Source organism: Aythya ferina, assembly GCF_964211825.1.
Source record: "Aythya ferina genome assembly, chromosome: 1".
Lineage (NCBI taxonomy): Eukaryota > Metazoa > Chordata > Aves > Anseriformes > Anatidae > Aythya > Aythya ferina.
This window is the reverse complement of record NC_140296.1, coordinates 121,768,134-121,781,213: the sequence shown is the minus strand read 5'-3', so window position 1 is coordinate 121,781,213 and position 13,080 is coordinate 121,768,134. Positions and strand designations below refer to the sequence as shown.

Here is a 13,080-nt window from a genome sequence, read left to right as displayed (position 1 = left end):
CATGTATTAGTTTCACTTCTGCTCCCATGAGCATTTGGTGATTTAGCTTTATGCAACAACCGACAGTCTCTTCTTTGTTTTCTCTTTCTGTAACTATGCCTGCAGTCGGTACAATCTGTCTGCTGTGAGACTATCCAAATGTGAGACTGTCCAGGTGTCTGATCCTTTTGACCCAGGGTCTCTGAAATCCTCTTCTATTTTTGCTGTCCCATTTTGTTGATCTGTACAGCCTGAACCTTTCATTTTCATTCCATTCTCTAGACACTTTTTAATTTTTTTTTTTTCCCCTATCTCCTCTGTATCTCTACCAGAGCTTTTTCACTAAGTTTCTTACGGATATACTCCTCTCTGGACATCTATTCAAAGATCTGTTGGCATATATTCTTAAACAGGTTATTCGTTCCAGTTAGAGTGCAATTTCGGAGTGCAGAACCTCTGGCGAGGACAAGTGAATGGGAAGAGCTGAGAAATGGGCTGAGGCATTCCAGCTCCTCATTCACCTCACTCTTCCAAGTGCATCCTCCCAGGCCTCATTCTGGCTGCATCACAGACCTTCTTCATAAACCTACTTGTTTGTAGAAGTATTTCCTTTGGTGGATTAGTGGCAGTGTGTGTGTGTGTTTCTGTACCCATGAATATGCTTGTCCAGGAGCCACTCTGTCATAAGAGTGCTGTATGAGGAAAACAGAGGTGTATTTACTGGTAAGTTGTGAGCTGTCTGGTCATGGTATTTCTTCTGTTTTTCAGACTGAGGAGGACCCTGTGAATGCCCTCCTAGAACCGCTGTGGCCAGAGATACAGCATGAACTGAAAATCATTGAACCTGAAGAAGAGCTCTTGATCTTGCCAGCAGCTGTCCCCAAGACAGGCCCAATTTCTGACTCTTCTTCAGCACAAACAAATAGCTTTTCCTCTGGTCCAGGGCAAAGCCCAACCCTTTCTGAGCAGAAATCTGCATGTGGGACACCACAGACCACAGCTCAGGTGCCTTTATTTGGTGCCAGCAACGTGGAACGACCAGACAGCCACCACAGCTGCCAGTCTGATGTGGCTGCACAGCAGAGCTGTGCTCCAGCCCTACCCAAACCGGGTACTGTCCCGACTGGTGCAGCCATACCAAAGAACCACCACCCAGTGGTGGAGGACAGCATGAGTGAATGTCTCACTCCTCCCCTGGACTGGAAGCTTCATAGTCAACCAGAAATTACTGAGGTTCCCCCAACAGATACATTTTCTCTTTCCAAAGGAGCCTGCTCAGAGCCAGAGAAAGAAAAAGATAGCACTTGCAAGCTGCAGAAGGAAAGTGAGGGTCATACCAGAGTCCATACTCAGAGGGAGAAGCCTGAGATAATGCCTGCTGATGGAAGGGATGCATTCTCCTCCAAGGAGCTGAGTGGAGCTGGAATCCAGGAGCTGAAGGAGGGCAATGCTGTTAGCAGAACTCATGAAGCTGGTGAGCAGGATGACGAGGAGACCTGGACAGACAACGTGCAGAGCTTAGAACTTGTGGAGCCATGGGAGGATCATCAGTGGGTCACGAGCCCCCTCCACTCCCCCACCTTTAAGGACATTCAAGAGAAGACAATACCAGAGTTTCAGCCACAGAGTCAGAGATCAGAGACAGGCCTTTCTCTTAGACCACGATTCAGTCGCAGCCTCTCCCTGGATAGTAAAGACACGGTGATGAGTCTGTGGACTATCCCATTCCCTTTCATAGATGCCCCTGAGCAGCAGCAACCTTGCAGTGACATCTTGCCAGCGTCTTGTGAGCTGCCCAAAACACAGCCCATCTTCCCCTCTGGTTTGGGCAGAGCTAAGCAAGATGAGAATAGCACAAGTCTTCCAGAAGAACCTCTGAAACCTGAAGAGCTGAGGTATCCCCATGACAGGGAGGAAACACCAGCTAAGCAAGAAGAACCCTCCAGAATCCCTCTTTCAGAACCAGAGGAGAAAAAAGTGGACGCGAGCAAAGAAAACCCTTGGAGCTCAAAGCTCGAGCTGTCTTTGTCGTACCCAAATACCCCAGAGTTTTCTTTAGAGACAAAGAACACAAAGGAGGAGTTGCCCATATCTCAAGACACTGCCCTGGGAGGAGATGCTGTTACCAAAGCATTGTGCTCTGCCACTGAATCAGGTCTGAGTAATAAAGGTGAAGAAACACCTCGTAAAGTGAAGACTAGGCCGTCGTCCCTCAACTTGGATACACTCCTTCCAGCCCCAGATTTCTTCACTTTTGAGACCCTGGCCTTGCCCTCTGCCACTGGGCACCACCTCTGTGGGCAGAAGGAAGTGAAAAGCAGTGACTCTGTGCCATCCCTGCCAACTGCCTGCCCTGCTGTGGGTAAAGGTGTTCCCTGGGGATCTCCTTTCAACGCCCACGTGGATCTGGACTTGGATTACCTGGCTGTGGCCCATGCCACCACCGGCCGTCGTAACTCTGCCCCTGTCAGCGTGTCGGCGGTGAGAACCTCCTTCATGATTAAGATGTGCCAGGCTAGAGCCGTGCCTGTGATACCACCGAAGATTCAGTACACCCAGATCCCCCAACCCCTGCAGGCTCAAAATGCTGCTCCCCCAGCAGAGAAGAAGGAGGCAGAAGCTAAGCAGGCTGGCAGACAGACACAGCGGGTGGCATGGGGCCACCTGGAGCCCCCCAAGAGCCCGCAGACAGAGAAGAAAGCCAAGGCGGAGAAAGAGAACAGCGACCCAGCTCAAAAGGACTCAGCCTGCCCTTGGCACAGCAGCCTTGGATCTTCACTGGAGCCATCTCAATCCAACCATAACCCTGCCCTGGATGCCCCCGTTCTGCGCCGAAAGCGCACTTCGGAGGGGGAGACGGCTGAAGATAACCCACAGTCCTCGAAGATGGAGAGGCCGTCGGGGTTCTCCAAGCCTTCCTATAGATCTAGGCCCGGTAGGCCCCAGAGTTTGATTCTCTTCAGCCCCCCTTTCCCCATTATGGACCACCCCTCCTCTTCAGCAGACTCCAGGGTGCTGTTATCACCCATAAGGAGCCCCACTCAGACCACCTCTTCGAGCCCCATCTGTGGCGATCTGTCTGAGACTTCGAGGACAACGCCCGAGGGGGTGACGCTGAGGAACAAAATGACCATCCCCAAGAATGGCCAGAGACTGGAGACTTCTACCAGCTGCTTTTACCAGCCACAGAGGCGCTCTGTGATTCTGGATGGACGAAGTGGGAGGCAGATTGAATAGCAACAGCCTCCCTTACTCTTTTTCTGTGGTGGATGGGATGGCAGTGTCTACACCAAGACCAACTCTTTCCATTTTGCTGTTGTTGTAACTGTTTTGTGCAAGGAGGACCCAAATCTTTTACCATTTCCTGCGAAGCATTTTGCTCACAGTCTTTTTGTCTTGCTTTTCCTTCCCTTTCTCATCCCTTTGTAGTCCCTCACTGTCTTGCTTTTTTGTAAACCAGTCCCAAGGAACTTGCCTTTCCTCGTTCTTGTTATCTAACAAGCCCTGTGGAAGCCTCATCCTCTCTACAGGAAAAAGAAAAAAAAAAAAAAAAAAAAAAGGAAAAGTAAATCTCAGAATAACTGAAAAAACAGAGTGGGGGGAAACTGCAGCCCGGGGTGCAGGGGCAAACATCTGCTGAGGAGGTAAGTTTAGATGCTTGGGGCCTCTTTCTATATTTTCCCAGCAGCTATTGAAGGACCATGGCTGTCTGTCTCTGCTGTCTTGCTGTCTTGTTTGGAGAGTGTAAGAAAACAGTGTAGGAAGCTGGGGATAGCTGAAGAGGAAGGTGAAGCTGGCACGAGCAAGTGACAAAGGGTGTGAGCTACACAAGGATGTTCCAGTGGCAAACATGCAACCTGAGGGCACTGCCTCCAGCTTTTCTCCTGCATCAAAGATGGCATCTTTCCACCATGTGTAAGGTGGAATGAAAGCTGGACTGGAAACGCCCAGTTGTTCTGTCAGTCTTCCAAGTCCTGATCATGAGATTTTTTGTGCTCAGTCACACCTTCCTTTGGTAGGCAAGATTTGTGTGGCTGGAGAATGAGTGTCCATTGATAGAGACTTCTCAGGCTGCTATCAATGGAAGTGAAGACACAGTCATAACAAAGGCCAGTATCAACTATTTTCATCATTGCTTAAAGCCAGGTGACACCTCTGTAACTATCTCCAGCTGTGCTCCACACTGCCTACAGCAGAGAAAACCAAGAGGATCTTCTGATCTGCATGTCCTTGGGCTATTGCCCTCCTGCACCCTGACTGATGGATCTTTGACCCTTGGTCTTTCATTGCCACTGTGTGGCATGTCCCCAGGTGCTTCTTCCTTCTTCAAACTTCTTGTTCCTTACGATTTTATGTTGTTTCTTTGAGAGCATGGCTGGCTTTCACCTCCCTGCCCTTCAATGCTTTCACATTGATTGAGGGTATGGTAAAGAGGATGCTTTGTGGGACTGTAGAACAGATCGCAAACAATATCCTGAGAGGGGGATTTGAAGTGAATTAAACTCTGTCCTGAAGGGCCGTTATCGTTACAGGCAAATACATGTTCATATAAGCAATAGCTGCTGTGGGAATAGAATTAAAGCTTCCTTTATAAAGCCTCTAACTCCGAGTTAACTGCAGGTTCATCTGTTGCCTGGTACGTGACGGTGGGTGATTGCAAAGGCAGGTACAGCCCATGCTGTTTCTGAGATTTAAATGCCACCAGTGGCTAGGAGGAGGTGGGAACACAGGTGTTGCTACCAGCGCTGAGATTGTCCCTGTAATGGTGCTTGCAGGGCCCATCATTCGTGGAGGTGTATGAGTTTGTAGGCTCTCTGATGGGTATTATGGGCTATAGTTTGAGCAGTAACTGGGCATCTGGTAGTTAGTGCTATAGCCACCACAAGTATCAGTCGGAATTTCCCGGTGGATGTATGTTTAGGGCTTCTTTCATAATGTACTGTAATTTTAAAATTGTAAAACCCAACACACAAGCTCAGCCCATGAGCTCTTGGTCTGTCATGAACGTGTCACTTAATTAGTGTCATTGTGGCTGGAGGGCCTGGTCTATTCACTGCTTTGTCTGCACACTTTGATTGCTAAAGGGGAGAGGTGACAGAGTGCTTTTGAGAAGCTCCGGGCACACAGATGCAAGGAATACACCTTCAGCAGAATTTTATCTTGCCATATCCAAAGGGAGCGTGAAAAAACAAGAGGGCGTGTCTCTGTAACAAGTTGCTGTGTTTGATCCTCCCCATTGCACGTCCCACTTGTGTGTAATGCAATGTAGGAGGGAACAGAGCAAAGGACTAAGCCCATGCTGTCAGTTTGGTTGAGGGAGAATATTAATCCTGGAGTTCTTGTTTGGGTCCATACTGTCTCACAGATGCCAGCCTCTGCTTTACCTGGGCAAGCTGTGGACAGCCAGTTCAGCATATCCAGCTTCATGACAACTCTATTAGCCTCCTCCCAGATCATAAAATGCCTGTGCAGCCTCCCATTAAAACCAGGGGTTTGCCAGTTTTCCATATTCCTCATAGTACAGCTCTGTGTTGCGTTGAGATGGCATCCAAGTGCTTTCCTACTGCCTCATGGGAAAGCTTTTAAACACCATGGCTGGAGTAGTGGCAAATGACTTTGGAAGGTGTGGTACGAGGTATTGTGGTGAGGCTTTACAGAGAGCAAAAGTAATGGAAATGGTGCCCAGATTTTTTGGCGTCAATAAAACAGTTTACTTTGGGCAGGGATTTATATTCTCTCAGTTCCTAGTTGCGACTGCCAAGGCACCTGGAATGGAGCCAGCCAAACTCATAAAGTAATGTGTCAAAAGAAAAAGAAAATGTGATGAAACCTTGGCACCTTAAAACCATTCTTTCTTTTCCTCCTTGATCTCATATAAGCTGATCTACGAACAAGAAATGAGGTCTGGCAATTTGTATATAATACACTGCCTCAACTCTTAACAGCGTTCCAGTTAGTAAGAGTGCTTTTGGCATAATTGGTGAAGTTCCTGCAAGAGAAAATTATTAGAAAATTATGTGTAATATTCAAGATCAACCTCAACTAAAATCTGTATCCAGACTGTAATTTTTAAAGGTGCTTCAGAATGTGAGCTCAAATCCAGGTCCTGGATTTTAATTAAGCAGAGATTCTGCAACAAGATCTCTATTTTCTAGCTTGATCAGAGCTGTATTTGCAATTTCAGATCTGACCTGCAGCTGCTGTATCAAACTTCCAAGATCCTAGCCAGGTGGACAGAATGCAGGCCCATCATGATAGCTTTATGGTTGCAAGTGGACTCGTGTCACGAGAGCAGAGATAAGGCCCCAGATCCTTCAGAGCTGAGAGCAATTTCTTTACTGCCCAAATATCACTATGCCCAGCTCCAGACCCAAACTTCTGCAGTTTCTAATGATCAAGGGTGGGTCTGTGTTGGTACTACAGTTGCAGTCAGCTTCAACAACCAAGGCTTGATATCTGGACAGAGCCAGGAAAGAGAAGTTGTCAACTTTTGAGTGGTGCTGACTGTGTGGTTGGAACCTCCTGAGACGCCACGTTACTAAGCCATTCCTGGGGTCAGCCCCAGGATCAGACCTGATGTCATCTTCCCTTTAGGGCCCTTAGGCTGTTCCCTGACACCCTGCAGTAGCAGACTGAACCTGAGACCAGAAGGTTTTCTGAGGTTTGGGGTTTTGCAGTTGTATCTGGGGCAGTACCAAACTCCTGCCCTCCAGCATGATCCTGAAAACACAAGGTTTTACGAAAGGATATTGTTTCTTTGATTGTTCCTTGGTTTTGTTTGTTTTTCTGTGAAGCATTGAGAGAGAAAGGACAGTGTTACAGGAGATGGGCTTGGCCTAGTATTTGAAGGTTTGTGTGAGATCTAAGTCAATGGTTCTTGGCACTATAGAAAGGATCTTCCTAAAAAGTCTATCACATCGTTTGCAGCTTTGCAAAGATCATTTCAGAGACCTAAAAGAAAAATCTAATTCCCTGGGACTATGGATGTTTAAATATCTCCCTTAGGACTGTCCCCTTTAGGCTACCCCTAAACTTGCAGATGGACTAGGTCTCAATCATGACATTGTACCACAAGCATTTGCTGCTTGTGGCCTTCTACCGGTGGGAAATGAGAGAGGTGGCTTAATTTCACTTATTTTTCACATGTCGTCAGTGGGTTTGTGCAGCTTCTGTTAAGTGCAGGAGCATAGCTCAGTGTGAAATGGTTGGGCTGGCAAAGAGGTGAAACCCCTGATGGAAAGGAGGGACGTGGTTAATGTTAGCCTGTGTGGGAGCTGCCTTATTGGTGAGAGGGTAAGCAGAAATGAGTGTGCAATCTCACCTTATAAGCCACATTCCTCTGGACTGCCCATCCTATGCTATTACTGCGGGAAGACCGAAGCACTTCTTTTTTTCACCTTTAGAGCTTCAGGGGAACGTAGGTCTGCATCAGAGGGCATTCATAAAGCCCTGCAGTATTTTCCCTCACCTGGAGTCCAAAAGGTGCAATCAAAGTCTATTTTCTTTCCTAATGAATTCTGAAATGCCTGTAGTGGTGAATATTGTGTTAAATTTATATATATATATATATATAAAAGAACATTTTATATAAATATATTAAAAAGGAAATGTAATTAAAATGAAGGAATTGTCTAAATGGAATCCTGCACATCTGTGAAACTTGGGCTGATGCGTGGAACTGTTTTATGTTGCAACTTTTCTAGCCCTGAAAGTGTGAGATCAACTGGCTGTCTGCCCACAGAGAAGCTAATTAGTTCTGACTGTTTTGTGGTGGGCAGAAGGTCTGAATCTGCCTTCCTGAGCAGGATCTTGTCCTGGGAGAGGAAGGATGACATCAGGGGAGACCAGAGTGCAAAGACTGACTTGGCTTCCTACCACAAGCTTCTCCCCGGTCCTTGAAAACAAGCAATCTGCTGGAACACATAGTCCCTTTTGGGCATGCCCAGGTTTTGCAGTTGTCTCTCTTGCTTCTCTCCATCTCTAGAAAATAACCTCTAGGGCTGGGGGAGAAGCTGTAGCTGATCCCAATTCAGTTTAGCTTTTTCTCGCTCCTAATCAATGTAAAGGCTTGGTGTTAACTACTTGTGCTCCAAGCAAGGAATGGAAAGCTTGCCACTATGTTCAACTGGAGATGGAGCAGGACTTTCACAGGCCTGGAAAGGAAGAACAGCAGGAGGCAAGTGCTTCCTGAGGGCTCCATGCAGCAGCCCAGACCTCGGATATTGTTCTTGCAGACACTGGTCTCCTTCAAAACACTATTTGCTGCCACATCAAGGGAAAGGTTGGAAGTCAGACACTGTGAAAAGGACTGTCCCCATCCCGCTGGCTCTGGTTTTTGATTATTTCTCCTGCTAGCCCTGATGGATTGTATTTTTTTAAGCTTTGTTCTCTGTGTGGACTTGCCTGTCTTTGTGCCTTATTGCTTAAAAAAAAAAAAAAAAAGAAAGAAAAAAAGAAAAAAGAAAAACAACATTGAAAAAAAAAAAAAAAAAAGATGTTTTGCCAGGTCTCAGCCATGAGATTAAACTGGAGTTTTTATAAAAACAGATCTGTGCCCTAGTGATGTTTTGAAATATTTTCTTTCTCCTGGATTTGGTTTATGAATGCAATGTAAATGCATTTGTCTTCCTCTGACATGGAGTTAGAGCCCTTCTCTTGTTGTGTGAGTGGCCAGGGCACTAAGCTGTGCTTGTCTGGGTTTTGACTGTGGGGGTGAATGTTAAGGCCTTGATCATACATATTTCTGACTGGAATTTATGCGGGCTACAGCTGCTCAGCAGCTCTGAAAATGGCGAGGACTCGGAGACTTCTGTAGAAGTACCATTATTGGCAACACTTTAAAATTTCCAAGGGTAAAATTCTTTTTTTTTTTTTTTTTTTTTTTTTTTAACTATTTCTAGTTCTACCAGGCTGATGCTTCAGTGATGCCTAATCATGTCACAAAATCACTGAATCATTAAAGTTGGGGAAGACCTCCAGGATCACCTGGTCCAATCACCCCCTACTACCGTCACCCACTAAACCATGTCCCTAAGCACCGTGTCCAGCCTGTCCTTGAACACCCCCAGGGATGGTGACTCCACCACCTCCCTGGGCAACCTGTCCTAGTGCCTGACTGCTCTTTCTGAGAAGAAATGTCTCCTCATTTCCAACCTGAGAATGTCCTACCATTTAGTACAGGTCCTGCAGAATTCTGCCTTGTCTGCAATAATGCAGAGCAGCAGAGAGTATGGAGCAGGAATACTTTGGGATCCCAGCACTTGTAGAGTGAACAAGAGAAGCTGAACAAGATAGTTAACCATGAAGCCTTTGGTGCCTCATGTATGCGCTTTTGTCAGTATATAAAGGATAAGTAAAAACACAAAAAGAAAAATAAAAAAAGAAAGAATTAAGTCTTCTGGTTCTCTGGATTCTTGCAGAGTCCTCATTGATTTAATCTCTGAGATGTAGTGTGGATATAAACATTATGTGTCCATTATTCTACTGTGGAGTAAAAAAGACCCCCCAAAAAAGTAAAAAAAGGCAGATGTTCTTGTGGTTATAGCCTTCTTGGACATATCTGCAGTGCAGCCTGCTCTTGTTCCCCCCAAACAATAGAGGAATCATTAGGGTAAATGAAATACATTATTTTTTTTCCTACTCAGCAGCTGAACTCAGAACTTGACTCTTTTTCCTACCAGTTTCATGACTGCGATTTCCCTTTAGGAAAATGCCTGGGTTGTTCTTCCTGCTTTCCATGGCAACTGGCATGCACAGTGGGACAGAAAACCACGTCTGTTGAACTCTGATTGTGTTAGCCTTAACCAATTATTAGTGCTGTATGAGAAACAGTATGTTTGTATTCTTTGTGCCACAGAGTCTATCAATGACTTGGCAATAAGACAAGAGGAGACTCTCAAACTGCCCCCAGCATTTCCATTATAGATATCGAGCAAAAGGGGCACTACAGACCTGGCCATACTTCAGTCAGCACTGTGCTTCACTGCAATTTCAGCCAATTCCTTTTCCCTATTTTCCCATCACTATGGGTCTGAAAGTCTGACTCAGGACAAACATCTGTGTAGGTTGGATTGGAAACACCAGCTATAACATCTTCAATACTGTCAGCTAAGTCAAAAGTAAGATTAAGCGAGTTCCCGAGCTGGCTGTTAACCAGGAGAAAAGCTAACCCAGTACAAAGGGAGCTCAATATTTGTGTCTCATACAATCTCCTTGCCACGCAGGAGTCCTGCAGCTGTGGGCAACAGGACATGTCAAGCTGCTATCCCACTTGGCAGGCAGGCAGTGCAGGGAAGGAAATTCATCCCAGCGGGGGAAACTTAGGTCAAGCTAGCACAAGGCAACAACAACAGCAAGGAGAACATGATTATAATGGCCAAGATGGAGAAATGCAGTAAGATATTTCATTACATTTTCTAGCTGAACAGGATTAACTCTTCCAAGAACATATTGTCTGACATAGGAGCTGCAAAGCTCACACCTGGCCAGGTTCTGATGCCTCCAGAAGCTAGGTAAAACATAAGGGTTAAAACAAGAGAGTTTGGCTCATTCCATAAGAAAAAGGGTAGCTGTTTTTTCATGTCTTATTTGCAAACTGCAGTGTGAGAGGAACGATGTTTTGTGTACCTAGAAAATTCATAGGAATTGCATCCTGCACTTTGGGTCCAGATGCATCTTAAAACTGGGCCTGTTTTCTCTCACAGTACATCTGCTACAGGGAGCACATATCTATCATTCAACTCCCTTATCTGAAAAGACCAGGGAATATTTGAATTCTGTGAGAGGAAATGACTTCAAAGAAAATTCAGTAGCTGCTTAAGAATGAACCACAAGGAACAGGAACATGAGAACAACCAGAGCTAGAGAAAAGAGAGCAACACATATGACGGTTATTAAACAGGGAAAGTTTCCAGATAAGTAAAACCAGAAAAGGAAGAAGAAAAAAAACATGCCCATAAGCTATATGATAGAGTTGAACCAGTCTGGAAAATATCAGGTAACTTCTTTCCCTCCTCCTTCATTTAAGTCAGTTTCAGTTTAGATCATTAAAAACAGGTGCTCACATAGTGCTTTACTCACTTTTTTTTTTTTTCTTTTTTTCTTGTATCACGAGATAATTTGTTTTAAACACAATCTGCCAGACAGTGGAAGTAGAAGGGAGATGTAAAAAGACTAGGCAGCTTATTTGCAGGGGTTATCTGTGGTGGCTTTACCTCCTCCAGGCTTGGTGCCATCCACAGTGTCTTTCTAAAGGTGTACATTTCTGTACCTTGCCTAAGGAAAAAGGTAGAGATTAAAGGCTTTCAGCCCTGTGCTCACATTCAGTAAGAGCCCCGAGCAGACAGAACAGCTCACTGCTCATCACTGTTTCTCTTGAAGAGTTTATCTCAGCGAGTGAATGTGTAAGAACTGCAGATGACCTTGCCTATGCTGGAATTTCACCTCGCGTGCAAGCTAATGTTGTCAGAAACACCCTCACTTTTTTAAAATTTATTTATTTTTATTTTTTTTTTCTGTTGCGGATAAACCCTCAGCAGTCATCCTCAGCTCCTCACGCAGCAGGCTCTCCTAAAGATAGATGCCAGAGATTACAGGGAGAGTTCTTGCAGGAGGTTCCCAGCATACCACACGTTGCACAGGCTTTCCCCAGTTGCCAGAGGGAGTAGGGCTGCCAAGGGGTAGAATAAGGAGGCTTCGTTTATGAGCTAGTTTTAGGTCATGCTTGGTTCCAATAAATATTTTTTTGGCACAAGTGCCTGTTGTAAGGAATGTGAAAAATGAAGATGCCAGGGCGGTGAGCAGGATGGGAAATAAATCATCAGAGCACATGCGCTGAGGTGGGTAGCTAGATGCAAGCACAGCACAAAGCAGCAAGGCTTTGTATATAATCAGCGAGGTGAGGAGAAATAGGGCCTGAGAGATTGCGTGCAAACGGATTTCATGCAGATGACGAACAAGTGAGGGGAAAGAAGGAAGGGGTAGGAGAACCTGTTGGAGAAATGGGGTCAAAGGCAGGCCTATGTTGCCCCATGGCCTGAAGGAATGAAGACCTTCAGCACTGCCAGCTACAATTATTTGAGAATCTGAAAGGCATTGGGTTATATTTGTATGTGTATGGGAGGGGAGCAGCTGGGATTTGGGATACTTGTAGGCTTGGAGGTCAAGCTGCTCAGTCAGGCATGAACAAAGGATATTTCTCAGTGAAAGTCTGATTTCTCAGAATTAGAATATTACAATATATTAATAATCTAGAAATACAGTTGGTGGCTGTGGGAGAATTGAAACTTTTTTCTTTTTGCTAGGAGAGAACTGTGAATATTCACACCTACAGAGAAGAAATACACAGAGAAAATCTGCAAAAACAAAACAAAACAAACAAAAAATACCACCCAACTTCCATCTGGTAGATTTTTTCCTTCCTCTTGTCTTAGTCCAGCAAACTTAGTCCAGTTTCATACATCTATGGACATGGCCTGCTCTGATGACCAGTTACAGCCATAACCTCCGGCAGAAATCCAAACAGCTGAGAATGATCAGGATTTCTTTACAAGCCCCAGTTAACACACGAACCAGTTTGCCACCATTCCTGTCATGGACTCCATCCCTTCCTCACCCTCTCCTGGCATCCCAGGTAGGGAACCTGTAGAGATTGGAATCAACCTTCAGAAGCTGAAAAACCAGAAAAAGCTGTGCAGGATTTTTCGATAGCATGCTCAGTGTCATTCTGCCATCAGCTCAGTCTTCTTCTCCCACTTTAGTTCAGACAGCTAAAGCTGTCTTTATTTATGTATTTATTCAATTTTTTCCTGGTTGAAATGCATGGCACTTCTGCTCAGACCCACCATTGCACAGAATGCTAGTTCATCACAATTTTTCTTTTTTTATATATACAAAAAAAAAAAAAACCATAAATCATAATGTGCCAAATGAGCTAAAGGCTCAAAAAGTAGGAGGTAAACTTGATGAACACAAATTTTATTGGCTTAAACTGCCATTTATGCCATAGGTCAATAACAACATCTGCAACCGATTGGAGCAGATAATACTGCAATAGTGTGTTCAAACTACTCTCTCAGTTCCTCTTTTATGAAATCCTACAGC

At 45.2% G+C, this 13,080-nt stretch overlaps 1 protein-coding gene across 2 annotated transcripts in view; it reads left to right on the top strand.

The window, feature by feature from the left end:
* ARHGAP31 (Rho GTPase activating protein 31) overlaps window positions 1–8,525 on the top strand; it is a 58,890-nt gene extending 50,365 nt beyond the window's left edge. For both annotated transcript variants that reach the window (XM_084532301.1, XM_084532302.1), the window contains exon 12: window positions 748–8,525. In XM_084532301.1, the coding sequence (XP_084388427.1) occupies window positions 748–3,216 (2,469 nt within the window). In that variant the 3' untranslated portion in view covers window positions 3,217–8,525. The remainder of the gene's footprint in view (window positions 1–747) is intronic.
* Window positions 8,526–13,080: the final 4,555 nt, after the last annotated feature.